The following is a 19500-nucleotide window of genomic DNA, read 5'->3' on the forward strand; positions in this document are numbered from 1 at the left end:
TGGTCACATTAAAGAATGGTTTGGGCTTGTAGGTTTTTTTCTTTATAAATAGTTTAAAGTTATCTTGTCTATTAATAATATCACACCTCTCCCTCTATCACATAACCTACTTTCTGAACCTGAAAGTTTCACCAAATTTTAAAGACAATAAATTCCAAGAGAGGCAGCATGTTATAATGGATAGAAATTAGCTTGAGGTACAGGAAGATTTGGGTTCAAGCCCTTATCTATGAGTCACAGGTTATATAATTCTGGGCAAATCACTTAACTACCTAATGTTCCCAGCAATTCTCTAAAACTGTAAATTGCAAAGGCACTAATCTGTCCTGGTACAGGAAGTTTACTCGCTGGGAATTTACTAGACTAATGAAATCATGGATCTGATTCAAATATATGCATACATACTATACACACACACACTCACACACACACACATTGTATATGTATATCAGATGTCTTAGTCTTAACTAAGACTTTTAGGATACTTTACATAATTCAAAATGGAATAAATGGCAATCGGAGCATTTTGATTAACTCTTTCCACACTCAAATATCTCTTCTATTTCTTTTGACAGTGACACAAATATCATAGCAGGAAGAAGGTTTTTTATAGACTGTGGCATGGTTTTAAAACACATACATTTATATGGAAGCTTGGAGATCACCTAGGATGACCCGTCATTTTACAGGTTAGGAAACTGAGGTCAAGAGAATATAAATCCCACCAACAATAAGTGGCAAAGCTGGTATTTGAAATTTGGCCATTTGATTTCAGTGCTCTTTCTACCATACCCTGGACTCCAGCATTTTGACACAACTGTCAAATTGTTACATTGTCATCATAACTAAGTTTTTGCTGTTGACCAATTAGAGCTCAATATGAGGAAGGAGAAGAAAGGCAATTTCTAGTATCTCAGCATTTCTGTTTTGAAACTATGCTCTCTGGAGATTGATCACATATTATGGACTTAATTTCTGTGAGGACAAGGATTGTTGCATTTTTGTCTTCCTATTTCCAGCATGTTTCACAATGATTTGTTCATAGTAGGCATTTTATAATATACTTGTTGATTGATTTGTCTCCAACAGTCTCATTAGGTCAGGGTAGTATTGAGAGCACATAGAACTTGTAAAGTCATTTTGAAATAAACTCAAAGACCTACTCTAGTCCTACAGAAGAACTGACATAGTAATAACTGTGGCTCATAATTAAACTAAGCCTGAAAAGCCTTTTTTTTTCTATATCTGGGTTGGGTCCTCAAGCCTGGAGCTCCAAAGGTGGTGGGTGATATAATGTTTGGTTCTAGGGTTAGGAACCTGAAGCATGGAATTTTAGTCCTTCTGAGACATTTGTTGAACTCTATTGCACAATCATATTTGACATACAGTCATTTGCATATGTATATTACATAGCTATATACAGGTGATTGAATTGCTCCAAGTTGATAGGGAATTTTTTGTTTCTGTTCTTGTTTTTGCTATTATCAAGCTACACTTAAAAAAGAAACAGGGTTTGCAATTACTTTTAGAATAAGTTATCTCATAAGGTGCTTTGGGTGGTTTTTATTTTATTGAGTTTTTTATCAGAGATTATATAAATGTTTTAAGCTCAGGTTAGAACTCCATATAAAGGCATCAGAAAGAGAGCTAACCAAAATAAAATAAATTAACATTGCTCTTATAAAATCATAGTTACAACATCTCTATATGTGATGGTTTCTTGGAGAGCAGGCACTCAAGACAAACTGCTGGACTGGGGAAACTAATCTTATAAAAAGGAGGAAAGCAAGAATCCCATAAGGGACTTTTAGAAGCTATTTATACTTGGTCAACAAATCCCTCTCTAAAACCTTTTCTTGAAGATCCAGTGGCTCCCTCTAACCTCCTAATGTAGCCCATTCCAACAGAGAATTGGAGAGTTGGATTAAGCCAACTCTCAACATTAAGAAGTTTTTCTTATATCAAGTATTTCTTTATATTCTTATGTTAGTTCCTTAAATTTGTCTCTCTGCAGCTTTCTTTTTCCTGTCCTCTAGAGACAATTAGAGCAAGCCTAATCTTTTCACATTCCACCCCTTTGGACAGTTGAAGACAGATATCCTATCACCTTTAAGTGCTTCACTTCTTTTAGATTAAACACACTGAGTTACTTCAATTCATTTTAATATGGGATGATCTCCAGGCCCTTCACTATAATGTCTACCCTCCTCCATCCTCCAGTTGCCCTCCAACTTAATACTGTTCTTCCTGAAACTTGATGACTACAATTAAACACAACACAGTGAACCTATCACTTCTGTTGTTTTGTACATTTGTACATTATTTGTACATCTTGATTCAGCTTAAGATTTCATTAGCTTTTTAAGCTCCAACATAATAACATTGCAGATCACCTAAAATCTGCAGGCACTTTCCAGACAACCTATTTAGCCATGCCTCCTCACAAGTCATGTTTATGAAATTGATTTTTTAATCTAAGAATAATATTTTACATTTATCTCTGTTAAGTTTCACCTTATTAGAGTTGTCTCAATGTTCTATAATGTTGAAATTTTGGGGGAGGTTAACTTGGTCATGCAACATATTAGCTACACCTTCCTGCCAAGTGTCATCTCTATGATTGAGAGGTATACCACCTGTATCTTTATGCAAGTCACTAACACGTTAAATATTACAATGCCAATGACAGACTTTTGGGGGAACTTCTCTTCAGATTAACATTCCACCATTACCCACTGTGTTTGGTCATCTAATTAGTTCCAAACTCATAAAATTGTACTTTCATTTAGCTTATAAGCTCTCTTTCTTGTTCACAATTATTCACATGTCCAGTGCTATGTCAACATTCTTGTCCACATGAGAGCATTATTTTTGCTCTCGATGGTAGAGATTTGGTCAATACTTTGATAAAATCTAATAAAAAATTATTTATAGCATTCTCCTGACCTTCCAGTCTAACAAGATATAGATAGATAGATAGATAGATAGATAGATAGATAGATAGATAGATACACACACACATATGTTTATAAAGAAATGAGAGTAGCATCTTAAGATGAACTGTTCCTGGTGAAGCCATACTAGTTCTTTATTATCACTGCATCTCTTTCTTCTATTGTTATTCCTTTGTTTTCAGTTATGTTTGACTCTTCATAACCCCATTTGGGGTTTTTTAGCTGGAATGGTTTGGCATTTTCTTCTCCAGTTCATTTTACAGGTGAGGAAACTGAGGCAAACAGAGTTAAGTGACTTGCCCAGGGTCACACAGCTAGTAAGTGTCTGAAAATGGATTTAAACTCTGGTATTTCTGACTCCAGGTCCAGCTCTCTATCCACTGTGCAAACTAGAAGCCACGCTTCTATTTCTAGAAGCCCACAAATCATCCTATCAATAATGCATCCTAGAATTTTTCCAGGAACAAGATCCAAGCTGAGGAGACTACACTATGTAGATTCCACCTAATCTTTTTTTTTAAAGTTGGTACCACATTTTCCCTTCTGCAGCACCTCTCCCACTCTCCATGACCCCGTTTTCCATGATTAGTAAAGGTGGTCCAACAATCAACCCAAAATATCCTCAGCTCTATGGGAAAAAAGAATCCTTTCTACAGACACTTGATAAGTGGTCACTAAACTTTTGCCCCAAAAATTCCAATGAAGGGGATTCTGATGCCATCCCTGCCACCCTCAGATAGCTCTAATTGCTAGATTTTCCCTCTTAAGTCAGCTTAAATTTTCTTTATAACTCTCACTCATTGCTGAATTCTCTGAGGCTTGGTGACTCAGTTATTGAGGAAGGAAGCAAAGTGCTCTTTTGCTTTTTCTTATCTTACCGTGGTTTTAAATTCCTTATTAGCCATTTTCTAAATGTCACTCTCCCAGGAAGAAAAGGCAACCTTCTCTAGTAGTAGATATAGGAGGAGGACTAGTCCAAGGCAAAGTGCAGTGAGAAAAATATGTCTTCATTGTATCACAGTCTCCTTATTTTGTGTCATTTTCTTCCCTTACATTATCCCACAAGATGTTGTCATTTCCATTATTTCATTCTCTGGGGGAAAAAATTATTCTCAGATCTTTCCTTTATATTAAGGTGTAAAAAAATCATTAAGAGCTTAGAGTTTCCCCCTTCTCAGGGCCGCATACATCTTATCAGGGTTCAAAGCCTACTGAAAATTGCAACAAATGAGAAGGGTAAATATGGGCGATATCGAGCTTGTTTAATACCTGCTATCAGTTTACAAATGTGATCACCAAATCTGCTCATCTAGCCTCTCAAGAAGAGTTGAAAGCCAAGGAAACAACAACTGATTATCTCTCCTGGGTCATATGGCAGGCAAAGCACAAAACATGAGATTGAGAATTGAATAGTTCTTGGTTTAGTGGCCATAGCAGAATACAAATCCATGGAGTTGAAAGAGGTGGGGCTGGATTTACAGGTTTTTTAATTAAACACAGAAGGACAGACTGATTTTTTGAAACTGTTTCCAATTTTAGAATTTTATAATACAATTATAGAATTCTGCATTCATTAATACTCTGCTACTTCTATGATAACTCTTCTGCCCTGAATCCTTCTAGTCACCATGTTTAGAGACAATTAAATTAGAGAGGTTTAGCCCAGAGCCAATCTCTGTAACCATTTTGTTTCATAAAGCAGGGAAATCAGGACAAAGAATATTGGATTTGGGATTGGGAGACCAGGGTTTGGATCCCATCTTTGATGATGGCTTTATAATTATGAGTAAACTCTGTGAGCCTCAATGTTCTCTTTTCATCAGTAAAATGAGGCTAATAAAACATATAATATATACCGTATGGGGTTGTTGTGAGATTCAGATAAGGTAAAGGTATGAAAAATGCTTTGTAACCTTTAAAGCTGTCTAGAAATTCCATCACTGCCACTACTGTTGCTACTATCACTGATGCTACTATTATGGAGAGCTAATGAGACCACTTCTGCAAACTTGTTCACTTTACTTCATCTCTCAAGCTTCAATTCCTTTATATTTAAAATGAGGCAGGTAGATGGGAAGATCTCTACAATCCATTCCACTTCTTGATCATAGCTTAGTCAGCTCTGCATGAAGTCACCCTTGAGGCTGGTCCTGCTTTGGTTTTGTGTCTTGGTTTGTACAACTAGATTCATGTTTTAACCATTGTGACCAAACCCCAAGATGTTTAACAACCTCAATCCCCTGTCTTGTTCCTTTCTGCCTAATCGCTAGCTTTGGCACCTTGCTCCACACTCTAGTTCCTCTGGACTGAACACCTTCCCCCACTTCTCCCCCACCTCTGTCACCCCTCCCATCATGAACCACAGTCCTTGTCACCAGGGCTCCACTAATAAGCTGCCAAACTTCCCTGAGGCTGGCTGCCAACTTGGACCATTGCCTAATGTCTGCAACCAGATTACCTGGATGCCATGCTCTGCTCATCTGCAGAGAAACCCACCTGCTTCCTATTGTTGGACTTGCTTTCTATTCATTCAACTAATTAATACTTATTCATTTCTCTCTTTGTTTCTCCAGAGCTTAGCATTGTACTTTGCACATGGTGGACCTTTAATAATTCTTTGTTGAATTAAGCCAAATTACATACTATTTACAGAGCACTGTACCAGGTGGTGAGGGGGACACAAAGTTGAAATAAGACACAGTCCCTGCCTTCATGGAGCTTGCAGTCTAGCGGGGGATCTGATATAAACTCAGGTAGTTGAAGTACATAATTTTGAATGAAAAGTGCATCAGAGAATTATAAAAGCAAATAGTATGAGAAGTCCAAGGAAGAAGGCTGTTATTATCAACCAGAAGGATCAAGGAAGGCTTCAAAGAGGTTTCAATTGAATTGGACTTTAATGAATGGGTAATAATGATGATACAGAATTTGAAAGACTGGGTAACACCAGAGCATAGAAGGCTTTGAATGCCAGGCAAAGGAGTGTGAACCTTACTAAAACTTTTTGAGCAAAGGAATCACCAACCTATCTAATTGGATTTCCAAATATTCCATTCCAATCTGATCTAAGAAGCATTTATTAGATATCTATTATGCTTGAGGTACTGTCCTAGGCACTGGAGATAAAATGACAAAATGATAAGAACAGGGACGAAATAAAATTTCCTAATTTCATCCAATACTAGGACCTCCCCAAATCATCAGCCCAAGTTTAGGAATCTGTTCAACCTCTCGGCCTCAGGTAACCATATTCTAATATGTTTGATCACCCACCTAGGTTTAATATTGACAGCTTTTATAATCAACAGTTGCGTATTAACTAGCTTTTTTTTTCTGGTCAAGTTTAGTAATCTCGAAGTTAAGCACAGGTGGACAACTTTTAAGCTTATAAATAAAAGTAATTATAAATCAGAATAATTGCCAATCTGCATTAGTAGAAAGGATTTCCTCACCAAGAATTCCCTATGCTGATAAAGTCACAAGCCTGGACCAAAAAAGGTGAAAAGAATAGGCATGATGTGATATTAGTGAATATTTTCTAATGTTTCTAAAATCTTTGGATAAAATACAACATGCTTAGAATTACTTGTAAAGATAAAATCCTATATGTCTAGCAAGGAATGTGCTAAGACAAAAGTACTGAGAGGACTGATATCTTGAGAATTTATAATGGTGAACTGTTCAATTAATTTTATTTTCTTATTTGCAAGGATTGTCTACCCAACTGATGCTCTATTTTCTTCCTCTGCACCTGCTCTCCCATCCTGGAGTGTAAAAATGGAATGGCATAAACCCAAAGTAAACTAGAGTAGGTCACAGAAGCCAGTTTACTTGACAGGATGAGCACTTCTAACCTTATGCTTAGGTACAATGGTGCCTCAGTGCAGCAGAACCCTTAAGTATAGCCACTATTTATGAGGAAGCCAGATGGGAGATGGCTAGAGTGAGACAAGAGAAGTGACCCAAAATTCCCTATATTTTCTAGGATGCCCTTGAGAACTTTTCTTTGCATCCAGCAGGAAATTCACCATGCCAATCTCTGAAGCAAGCAGAGAAGTTCTTTTGTAGGTAAGTGTGAAAGCTGAAGGTGCTGGGGAGATGATTGATTTCCTCTCTTCTCCAAAAGTCAAAGAATAAAACTGAGGAGGCATTGAGAAATAAGGTGTTTTTTTTCCACCTTTCAGGTAGGGAATATTGCTCGTTCCTTTCTAAATACAAAGGGGAGAACTGAGTATCTCATCTACCTTCAGTACCAAGTTAGCACACCCAGAAAGTGGAAAGTTGTCTTAAGCCATGGTTTTAAAAGGCATCTAGTTTTCATCCTGAGGAGATCTTTGCAGTTCCAGAGATTTCTAAACATTTTAAAACAATGTTTTAATGTAGAAAGTGTCAGAATGGGCAGAAATTTGTGTTTAGTCTACTAATAAAGTCATGAAATTTTTATAGTGTGACCAAGGTCACTAATCGGATGAGAAAATAGAATGAAGTCATAGTTTATGGAGCTTTGTTTATTATGTTACAGTTCTACAATTCTATCTTTGAATTTTAAAACTGGTAGATGGTAAAGAGGATGATTCTAGATCTCCTCGTTATAAATATATATTGACTGGGTTGCCACTCTTGGCTTTTTCACTACAGTAACAGTGGCTTAATCCAGAAGTCATGTTGCAAGGAGTTTAAGCGAGGAGGGATACGGGACAAGTTTTATTGGTGCTTTTCTCTACTATGAGGTGGAGAGAGCCTGGGAGATGAGGCTGTGCAAGTTGGTGAGAAAGAATGGGTGGGGATGTGTAAAGCTTTGAATGTCAAGATAAGGAGGTCAGAAGAAGCAGTACAAGGACATTCTCAAGGTCTTCCTGAAAAACTTTAATATCAATTGTGAGATATGGAAGCCAGTGGGACAGGACTGCCCAGCATGACATGCCCACATCAAAGAAGGTGCTGTGCTCTATGAACAAAGCAGAATTGTTGTAGCAAAATGTAAATGTGAGATGCACAAATCTAGAGACACCTCCACCCCAATTGTTCAAATGAACTATTTGCGCCTGACCTGTGGTAGAGCCTTCCAAGCTCATATTGGATTGATCAGCCACAGTACCGTCCTCTGTACCTTGACCCCCACATTATGATATCATTGGTCTTCTTTAAATATGAAGGATGAACAATAACAACAAAGTTGTCGTTTTAATCAGAGATTTAGGAACCTTAGAACTCATCTAGTCCTTCATTTCACTTATAGAAAAACTGAGGTGCAGAAAGATAAACTGACTTGCCAAGCTTTCCAAATTTACTTAGTAGTGTTGCCCCCTGATAATGACCCCTGGCTTGGACTAAATTTAGCATTCTTTTGGTGGAATGTCTGGTCCTGGCATAACAATATTTTGGTTTTCTTCTCTCTTAGGTACTACTTGGGGGATACTTTTCACATAATCAGATTCTATTTTACCATAAAGTGGATTAATTAGAATGAATTACCAGTACCAACTTCCATGTTAGATATGGGGGGTGGTAAAACACATGTATCAAAGAGCTGGTTAGATGCACTTTATACATATTCCTAATTATCTTACTTTGATATTTTATTTCAGAAAAGTACATTTCTCTTTCACTTGTAAACAACAACTAGAAAATGTGTTTTGTGATGTGCAGTGTATGGGTTCAGTTGGTAGAAAGGAAAGAAAGAAGTGGATGCTAAGAATAGGGCACCCAGAAACAACAACAGCAACAGAAGGAGGCGCAAGTAATAACTGGGTTTTGGTGTTGGCAAGTCTCTGAATCCAAGGAGCCTGGGCTCAGTGATCTGGAAGATCAAGAGTATAACTTGACATTCACTGATCGGGGAAGTTTAATTAAGATGTGAAAGCTGAGAGAGCCTTTGGCTTAGGAGTGGGAGCCACTAGAGCGCCAACTTGGGAGAAGCTGGTGCCATCCAAAGAAGACCATGGGTCCCTAAGACCCATGGCTGAAGGATAGATTGAGCATTCTTTACATCACTTGATAATATTTAGTGAATGAATTGACTGCAAACCTTGTAAGTCTAACATAGTACTAACATTTTCTTGTACTTTAAGATTTGAACTGATTAAAACAACATGGTAGAATATGCTAACATTCACAGAAGGGAACATCCAGGTCTGAATCCTTAGTCCAGACATGCTGAGTAAACAAACTCTGAATCCACTCAAGATAAAGAAATAAAGTTCAGATGTTATGGTTGTATTTGTAGTTCAATTCCTCATTTTGTTTATTTTTACTTTCCGAGTCAAACTCTACTGCTTTATAAAATTGTTTTTAAAAACCCAAAGAACATCACATTAACAAAGACCTTAAATGGACTCTCTTTTTTTTTAAACAAATCAAAACAAAATGTGCCATGTTGCTAAGGAAAATCATGAAAGCCAAATTAGATGAGGAGACACCAACTCATCACCTTGAGAACCTGATGACCAATTCATTGTTTGATACCTTCAGGCTTCAATGTCTCACTCACTTCCTTTCTCTTTCTTCCTTGGTTCTGGGCCTGGCCTGACTTGCCTTTCACACCCTTTATTAGCCTGTGCTTTTAATTCTATTACTTTTTACTCATCTTTCCTGATAAGAAAAGTAAGGCTTCCATGAGCCCAGGTCATGAAAATATGAAACAATCAAACTGTTGATGAACATATGAGCCAGTGTCCCTGATTAATCGTGGACTTGCTCACACTAGTGGCACTAGTCAGCACGCTGAAAGCAATGAAAGGTAGGTCTCAGACATTCACCTGAATTTCCAGAATAGATTTTCTTAAATTGTAATATACAATTTTTTTTACTGATTTAACAAAAATTTGTGAAGTCCCTACTATGTGCCAAGTATTACACAGTATATACAAAGGCAAAAGTTAAATAGTCCCTACCTTTCAGAAGCTTATATTCTATTTTGGGATGACATCGATCAAAACACATTTATTAACTCCCTATTATGCCTGGCACAAAGCACACAGTGACAAAAGTCTTTGTTTTCAAGATGCTTACATTCTGTTTGGGAAAACACTGATCAATCAATAAGCATTTATTTAGTAACTATTACGTGCCAGACATTATGCTAGGCCTTGGGAATATAAGGAAAAAAATGAAAGCCTCTTTTCTCTCCAGGGACATACATTTTATCAGAGGAGTGAATATGTGTATATTCATACACACATACATACACACATATGTATTTGTATTTTATTCTAGTAAAGTCAAAATGGAGCCACTGAAGTTTCTTCAGCAGGGAAGAGAAAAGACCTAACATATGCTTTAGGGATAGCAATTTGGCAACTAGGTAGAGGATGAATTGGAGAAAAGAGAGATGAGGCAGGGAACTCAATACCTTGACCCATGATTTTGGGAGACAAGAAGAATATAGAAAAGTAACATGATACCTATTTTCATATCCCTTCTCTCAAGAACACAGCATAAAGGGAAAACAGAAAAAAAAAAAACCCCTGAGAGAAATGTGGTAGGTGATGAAGTCCTGCCAAAGCATGATTGTTTCCCACTGAGAGAAAGGTAAGACTAGACAGAAACAACTAGAATGAATGATAGAGTCATGACAGTGGTAGCCTCTTCCTGGAGCCATACCACACATATGCTGAATTGCTTCTTGGGAAACAGAACAGACAGTTGAAAACTGGAGGTGGTCAATGGAGCTGATTGGCATGTGAATCCTTGTATCCTTTCTATATGACCATTGATGGTCTTTATATCGTCATAAATTCTGTGGTTAAGTTTAAGTTGTATGTAACTGTAGTTCTTGAGATAGATAGAATGTGCTAGTTGAATCCATTCCTACAAACTTCCCAGTTTAAAAATCTCATTTTTTTTTTGATGTATTATTCACTCACAAATAGGTCATGACCTATGTTTACTTCATTCTGTTTTGCATTTGAGCCTCTGCCTTATGGTACTTCTACCCTTAGTTATGAGTGACTGGCAGAAACATGATCATGACTAACAGTTTTGCTCCCATACTGAGTGCGTATGGTGATGTCTGTCTTTGGTTAACAGCTGTACTTTCTGTTTGCAGAGGCTAGTGTTGCTCTGGCTCTGCCTCATCAAATCCATGCAGCGTTTTTGCTCAATGGGGCCATTTCATCTCTAACTGCTATACATCAGAGCACTATAATTTCCAAGCAGCATTGCTAAACCACGCCGTTGCAAATTGTGCTTTAAAGGAAATTGCATATGCAAAACAAACAAAATGATCACAACACTAGTTATGACTATGAAGGTGCATACAATCAACTGGATATAGAAAACACCTACCTCTTATATGCCTAGAATCACCAAACTTTAAGACTTGAAAACAAAACTTGTATACTACATACACATTATTAAATTAATAATTTACATATATTCACACCAGACCTAAACCAACTACATTCTAATGAATTGGTAGATACAGTCTGAGTCAATGTCATTGATGTTTGAAATTTCATGGAGAATAATAGAAGTGGTATATGACTGGAGAAGGGCAATTGTTCCAATTTCCAAAGAAAAGAGAGTACTGTCTGCAGAGTATAGTCTATAAACTGTAGCCCATTGGGGCTATTCTGTATCTGGATTCTGAGCTGTTTCCTCACCATATATTCTGTTTATCAGCAATCATTCTGGTCCCCTCTCACTAAAACCTTGTACTCTTTTACTGGGGCCCCTGAAGTGAACTTTGGCAATATCTTCCCCGGGTCTGAGCTTCCATATCACTTAAAGACCATCTCCCCACTATACTCACATACTCTTTCTAGTACCTTTCCTGTAGTTGTCTTCCCCCAATAGAATGTGACCTCCCTGAGGGCAGGGGCTATTTTGTTTACTTGTATAAGTACCCCAAATGCTTAGCACAGTGCCAGGCACAGTTAGCACTTAATAAACATTCTAAATATCTATCTGGTGAAAATTTCAAATGGTTTTATTAAATAGAAGTTTTGCAAACATCTAGAAAATGAAGCAGTGATGACAAAGAGGTAGTATGGTTTCACCAAGAAGAGCTCATCCCAGACCAACGTAATTCCTCTTTTTATTTTTGGCAAGGTTATTAGATGGTAGATTAGGGGAATGTTATACTTTATCTAGATTTCTGGAAAATTAATAGTTGACAAAATCTAAAACACTATTCTTGAGGACTGATTGGAGAGATGTGTTCTGAATCTGGCATTTTTTTTTCAGTGATTAGAACGTTGGAGGGATTTTCATTCTGTTTTCTGGCTACTCCATTATTTGTCTTTATTATTTCTACTTTCAGAACTCTGATTTCTTATATGATTGCCACCCTAATGTGTCATTTTAAAAGTTTTATCATCTTTTTGGACCATTCTGGAGCTTCTTGCCATCGTTCTATGATTTCTGGCGCATCCAGAGAGCTTCCCGTAACTTTTAGGCTCAGACATTTGTCTGAATCATTAAGAGGTGAATACAAATTCCCAGTCACATACCTAGTATATATTAGTGGCAAGACTTAAACAAGGGCATTTTGACTCCAAGAGCAGCATTCAATACAGTATGACCAGCTGCTTCTTAACAGTGTGGTATGTCAACAAAAATAAGAAATGTGACCTTAGGCTACATTAAAGGTGCATAGGGTCCAGAATGAAAGAGATGATATACCCTGGTCATATTATATCAGCAGTGTTGTGTTCAGTTACAAGGATCACATGTTGTGGATATTGATAAGCTAGAAAATGTCCATTGAAGACAGCTAGGATGGCTAAGGTTTCTGAGATCATTCTACATGAGGATCATTTGAAATAAAGATGTTTGAACTGGAGAACTGATGACTTAGAGGAGACATACTAGATTTCTCTGAAGGGCTATCATAAATAAGAGGAATTATGTTTATTCTGGTTGTCTCTTAAAGGCAGAACTGTGGTAAGAGCAATAGATGAAAGTTGCACAGATTTTAGTTGGATGCAAGAAAAAGAGCTTAATAATTAGAGATACCCCAAAGTGAAAGGGGTGGTCTTAGGAGATAGATTCCTCCTTCCTTTAGATCTTCAGGAGAAGGCTGGCTGACATCTTGTTGAGGGAGAAGAGGAAGGAGAATGTTAGCAGAAGGGCTTTTCAGTCATATGTAAGTTGAGCTAGATTGTTTGTGATATTCCCTTCTAACTCAGAGTTTGTCATGTCAAAACAGAGACACAGCATAGGTTATTGGTAGAATGATGGCTTTGGAGTCAGTAATACTTGGATTCCAGTTCTATCTCTGAGATGTACTAACTATGTGACCATAGACAAGTCATTTAGTATCAAGATGAAAAGTTGGTATATAGGACTATATTCTCTATTAGTAATAAAAATCACAGGTGTACATATGTGTATATAACAATTCATGTATATATAATATATATGTATATGCCTATACATACATGTGCATATATTTACATATATATATATATACACAATTATACTCACTTCTTTCATATAGTTGCCAATCAACCTAATCAGGTTCCTTTTTTAGGAAGGTTTTTAGGGATTAACAATATATGATAACCTTGTATTTTGTATACACACTGGTATTGTACCTAAGAAATTCTGTCTGGTCAAACATTTATCTACTTCCTCTCCTTCTTTTCCTATCTATACCTGTATTAGAGTGACCTCGATGACAAAGACAATAAATCATTTGGATTAGGTTTAACTTGTTTTAAGTAAGTGATTAATACATAGGCAATTAAAAGCTCATTTTTGAAATCCAGAAGTCATTCATGAGAGATACATGTTAAAATGTTTGCACCTTTAGTTGAAGAAATAATAAATTAAAAATATTCAAACTGACAAACACCAAACTGAAATAATTTGCTAAGTTTCAGCATACATATACAACCTGCTTAAAGCTGTTTTATTTTATTAACAATTAAGTTGACACTATAAATTATTCTTTGCAATTATATGCTAGTTTTTTTGTGTGATACTTTTGCATTGTAATTTTTATGGTGGATTTCTGGTACTTTCCTCAAAATATTTAATTGTGTATGTTACAACCTTATTTTCATCATGACTAAAGGAGTGATTGCCCTTATGTAAATACTCGATACAGAGTACTTTATATGAGTAATTAAATACTGCATTGTATTTACATTGTATTAAATATTGTATTATATATGTGATCTCACCTATGTGAGTAATGCCAACAACAGTGTAAACACTCATCTATGTCTGGCTAACCTATGTGAGTCTTGTCTATGTCCTCCCATGTTTTCCATAGGGTGTCAGCCAAACATACTGGGGATCTTTCTTGATTTCTTTTAACAATAATGAGAACACCAATGGAACACACAGGCTGTCCAACAGTTATTCTTAGCTCTCATCATATTTGGAACTCAGTTCAAGTCAATTAATAAATCAATGTCAATCCATAAACATATATTAAGTGCCTGCTATGTACTGTCAAGCCAACTGCCAAAATGATCATCCTAAAACACAAGTCTGACCACATCACTCCCTTGCTTAAGATTCTAATTAGCTCACTATTCCTTTTCCTAGCTCCTCAGCTTGCTACTTGAAGTGATTCACAGTATAGCTACTCTCTGCTCCAATCTAACTACTGTGCTTGGTTTTTCTTGAACTCCAAATTCCAAATTTCACCTTCATGCTTTTACCCAGGACATCACATACCTAGAATGAACTCTCTCATCACCCTCACTTCTTAGACACTTTAACTTTCAAAGGCTCAACTCCACCACCACCTCCTAGGAAAAGTCTTTTCCTCTTAGGTCTTCTACTTATTTGTCTGTGTAACCATTGTATCTCTGTGCCAGCCACTCCAAGAAAAATGTAATCTCCTGGAGGGCAGGAACTGTTTTTTTCATTTTGTTTTTGCATTAGAGTTAAACATATAGTAGACGTTTATAAATTCTTGGTGGATTGATTGAAACATATTCCAAAGGAAATCCACTTCACAGATTAACATTTAACCATCAGTTCCAAGATAAATATTGTGTTTCTTCTTAGTCTTTTTATTCATGTATCCCACACAGAAAATGTTGTAAATGGTTAATGTTAACAGCTTTTAAAGTGGTCATGCTATGAGTCAAAAATTAGTTTAGAGGACATATCTTTTGCAACAAAACATAAAAGGAAAATGGCTGAATATATCAGGGGCCTTCAGATCTTTCACTGAAATTACCTAGATTTTCAGGCTTACACTTAAATGGTAGAAACAAAATCCACTCCCTGTCATCACCCCAATAATGAGCTTTCAATTCCTGGAAGGCATTGATTGACTTCCTGTAATACCCTGACTATGTTAGGTGGTCATTAAGTGTTTCCTCAAATGAACTAAAGACAAAAATCTATGATCTATGGATATATGCAGAAACATTATACACAGGATATGATGTATCTCATTACTGTGGGGGGAGGCAGAGGGCAGCCCAGCTATGTGGGAAGGGCAATGGACTTCCAGCAGATAGAGGTCTGCCAGTTGTAACCTAGCTGAACTGACGTATCCTCTTCCAAAAAAAAAAAATGAGGACATCAATAATTATACTACTTAGCAGAGTTGTTTTAAGAGAAATATTGCTTATACATTTATTACAGTAAACAATCTATATAAAAATATGTCAATATCTTGCATAAAATTTTGTTTATTATAGATCTTGCAAGTTTTATTTTTTTAAAAAATTATATTCAATTGGGGAACAAAACCTAGGTTAAAGCTTCATATTGCTTTTCTTTTAGAATACTCTCTGGGGCTCTGGGTTTTTTGTTTTATAGAGTTTTGAGTGGGACAACATGAAGCACTTGTATAGACATTAGACAGAAAGCTAAAGTCAGCATGTGACCCTAAAAGACCGGCTCTTCTCCCTGTTTGCTATGGTAACTTCAAGATGTTTAGCTATCTACCAAGGTTCTTGAAAGTGTATTGAGGCAGGAACTAAGTAAACACAACTGGCTGGTTCGTTTTACTGCCCAGTCCCCAGAGTCTTCAAAAGCAGTCAAGTGAATCCCTCCTGCTGCCCAGCTCCCTCCGCACCGCCCCCCCAACCCCTCTCCATGACACCACTCCTTTGCTACTCTGAGCCCCTCCCCCACGCTGGAAGCAAGATCTGGCAAAGAAGGAAGACTTTCTCATAGACCAGTTGCTTTTCATTTATTTTCTTTTTCCATGCACCCGTGCTAAGCTTTCCTGGGTATTGAGTTCACGAGTTAACATTTGCCAAATCAGTGACCACAAATGTATACTGCAGATGACGGGGAGGGAGGAACTAACGACTCCAGAAAGGCTCACTAAGTCTGGAGATCACCTGCTCCCCAAGATCAAAGATGCCAAAGTCACGTGACCCCTCTAGCACACAGCTGGGGAGAAGGAGGTTCATGAAGCTATTCAAAGTGTAAACTGTGACCCCACGGAGCCACTGTTTTAAGATCCAGCTGTGGAGAAGGAAGGAAAACGAGGGCCTCCGGAGAAACTGCAGCTGCTGCTGCACTGAGTCCCAGACACCTGGCCACCACCTCCCTACCACTCCCGAAGACTGTGGGCCATCCGATCTAATCTGCAGGAGGAATGCAACTCCAGGCAATGCAACGGGACACTACCTGAGGCGGTCCCCCCCAAAAAATCACATAATGTCAAACTGAGGAGAGACCTCACATATTATCCCACCCAAATCGACTGTATGAAGGAGGCTGAGGCCCAGAGAGGAGACGCGACTTGCTAAGGTCACTAAGTTTCAAACTGTAAGAACTGAAAGGACTGGATAGATTTTCTACCGTAGTCCCCTCAAAGGATTTGAGCTTAGAACTAGATGGTACCTTACAGATCACTGAGCCCATCCTTATTTTATAAACGAGGAAACTGAGACCCAGACAGGACAAGTAACACGCCCACAACTAGCAAATGGTAAACCCAAACAGCCAGGTGTAGGATCTAGAACACTGGGTTCGTGGTCTAGAAGACACGGAGTTCAAATACTGGCTTAGTTTGTTGCCGGTGGAAACTTGGGAAAGTCCCTAAATGCTTCTGGGACCCTCAGCATTCTCATCTATAAATCGAAGGAACTGGACTCGATGACCTCTAGTTCAAAACCTATGATCCTATGACTTCTCTGGGCCTCGGTCCTCTTCAGTAAAATGAAGGGAGTAGGGGTGGGGGTGGGGTGGATGTGAACTCCAACTTGGAAGGCCCTGACAATTTAAAATTTAGTAATCCCAGTAAGTCCCAAGGCCTCAGTTTTCTACTTTGCAAAACGGGCTCTTTGGGTCCAATTTTGAAGGTCCTTTTCTGATCCATGCTCTCTCTCCAAGTCCGGGAGTTGCTGCACTTTTCATAATGCCACGAAGCTTCTTAGTTTTTCTAGTTTTCTTTCTTTCCTGTGTTCCCTTCTTAATTATTATGTAAATAAACAATCGGCCTTGGGGGGTAGGGGGGGGGAGAGCCCGAAAGAGCAGAAGTGGGGAGGAGAGGGGGGGAGGAGAAAAAGCTAGGCACACCTTGACAGACCTATCCCAAAGTACACAGGAAAGAAGGATCCGGCTGCGGCTGGAGCGAACTCTGACCAAGCAAAGTTCAGGATAAACAAGTGCTTTAGGCAGTAGCTTCCCTCCCTTCTTTCTTCCCTCCTTCCCTCCCTCCACTCCTTCCTTTCCCACCACCCCCCTCCTGTCCTGTGCTAGGCTTGCGGGGCTTGCTTCAAGCAAAGCACTAGTCCCCCAGCTTAGATCTCGACACTTGTCATACATCTCCTCCCCCCACCCCTTCCCTCATCCGCCTTGCACCCCTACTTCTCTGGGCCAGCCTGGCCCTGCCTGTAGCGCGAGGGCAGCAACGTTACTCACCATCTCCTGCTTGAGAAGATGTAGCTTGGTTTCCAATCTCTCCAGGGCACTGGAGTTGCTGCGTCTAGGAGAGCCAGAGGCCGGGGAAGACGAGGAAGAGGAGAATGAAGAGGGGGACAAGCTGCAGCTACTGCTGCTGCTGCTGCTGCTGCTGCTGCTGCTGCACCCCCTGCCCTGGTCCTTGTCCTTGTCTCTGTCTCTGTCTCTACCCGGCTCCTCCCCACGGAGCGACCGTACTAGGCTCTCCGGCACTTTGCGTCCCAGCTTCAGTTCGATGTCTCTCAGGTCTGGCAGTGGGCCGTCTTCCATGGCTTTTTCTTCTTTTCTAAAAAAAAAAAAAAATTAAATAAAACACACTCCAGGCTCTTCGGATTAAAAGGAGCTGCAGCCTTTGCAAGCTGCGGCAGTAGGAACAGCAGATTTCCGTCTATATCCTCTGAATCTAACCGCGGCGTGCAGAGTTCACCGTCCTTTCCATGGTCTAGTATTAGCCTCTTGAGATTCATACAGGCAGCAAGCTGGAGTAGGGACCACAGCTAAGTAGGGGTAGTGGCTCATCTGAATATAGTTCATAATTATTATGGGGTTACATTTGGGGGGCACCCACTACAAAGTAGTCAATTGCGACTACGGGAAAAAAAATAAAATATAAAAGCTGGTTTATCTTTATGGGGGAAAAATCCCAATAACTAACCATTCACACCATAGCAGTGTTCATTGACTGCCCATCTGAAAGAACACGGCAGCAATATAATGATGTAGTGTCTCTCCTGGATTGTTTCATTTTCCAACCATGTCTCCAAGTTTTCTGATTTATCCTGTATTGTCATAAACCTCTGGTCACTGAAAGAGGCGGTCGTGTGTACATATGCATTAAAGAGAGAGATTCAGCATAGCTGGAGTTCAACTGCTTCCCGGACGTTAACACGACTGGACTCCTTCTCCTTTGGACAGTTGATCCAAGTCATTGTGTTTCTCCGATCCTCTGAAACTTTAAACCCCACTGGCAGGTGGACCAAAGCAGGGCCAACCCTTGTACCGTACATCACAGACAAGAAGAGCACATTTCAATTATTCTAACCCTGCTGGTCGTAAGGAGCACAGGCGTCACATTTAGAAGGAGTCTCTTATAAGATCATTAGGTTTCGTGCTCTCTGACATGGTAGCTTTTTACTTTAAACTTTTAAAAATTATCCCAAATTAAAAGTAAAAAGGCAACTGACTTTAAGGTATGTCACTGTCCAGAAACGAAGAAAAGAAAGACCAGCATTTTGAGGTACTTGCAAATCACTTTATGTGAAAAAGAAAAAAAAAAAGGAGAGAATTTTACTGTACAGTGTTGCAAAGTTCAGACTTCACTGTTTTTAGTTCAATACTGCAGTCAGAAGACGTTATACTGTGGAGTAGTTTATATAACCCCTCAGATGTAATTTTTTTAAAAAATTGTTTTTTCCAGTTTTTTTAAATAAGAAAACCATTGGAAAGTTGTTAGATGTTTTGTTTTGTTTTGCTGTTTGACTAAAGACTGTTTTTTAGCTTTGACTCCACATAGGCAATGTCACATCTGTTTATCTAAAAGAATTTCACAAAGTAGGCTTCCTCAGAGCTACATGGACATTGAATTGATTCAGCAATTAGCATTTGGAAATACAGATTTTTTATTGATATTGGTATATTTTATTGATATTGATATAAACATAAATAAATCATAAATGCACATTATAAATACTAATATTTAAATAATTAGAATGTT

At 38.4% G+C, this 19500-nt stretch overlaps 1 protein-coding gene across 1 annotated transcript in view; it reads right to left on the reverse strand.

The window, feature by feature from the left end:
- Nucleotides 1-18730, reverse strand: part of LURAP1L (leucine rich adaptor protein 1 like) — a 58587-nt gene extending 39857 nt beyond the window's left edge. Inside the window, exons 1-2 of the mRNA XM_020969769.2 lie at nucleotides 18442-18730; nucleotides 17748-18072 (exon numbers count right to left, since the gene is read on the reverse strand). Coding sequence (XP_020825428.1) covers nucleotides 17748-18056 — 309 coding nt within the window. The 5' untranslated portion in view covers nucleotides 18057-18072; nucleotides 18442-18730. The remainder of the gene's footprint in view (nucleotides 1-17747; nucleotides 18073-18441) is intronic.
- Nucleotides 18731-19500: the final 770 nt, after the last annotated feature.

The sequence above is a fragment of the Phascolarctos cinereus genome, unplaced genomic scaffold (genome assembly GCF_003287225.1).
Source record: "Phascolarctos cinereus isolate Bilbo 61053 unplaced genomic scaffold, phaCin_HiC Scaffold_4;HRSCAF=312, whole genome shotgun sequence".
Taxonomy (NCBI): domain Eukaryota; kingdom Metazoa; phylum Chordata; class Mammalia; order Diprotodontia; family Phascolarctidae; genus Phascolarctos; species Phascolarctos cinereus.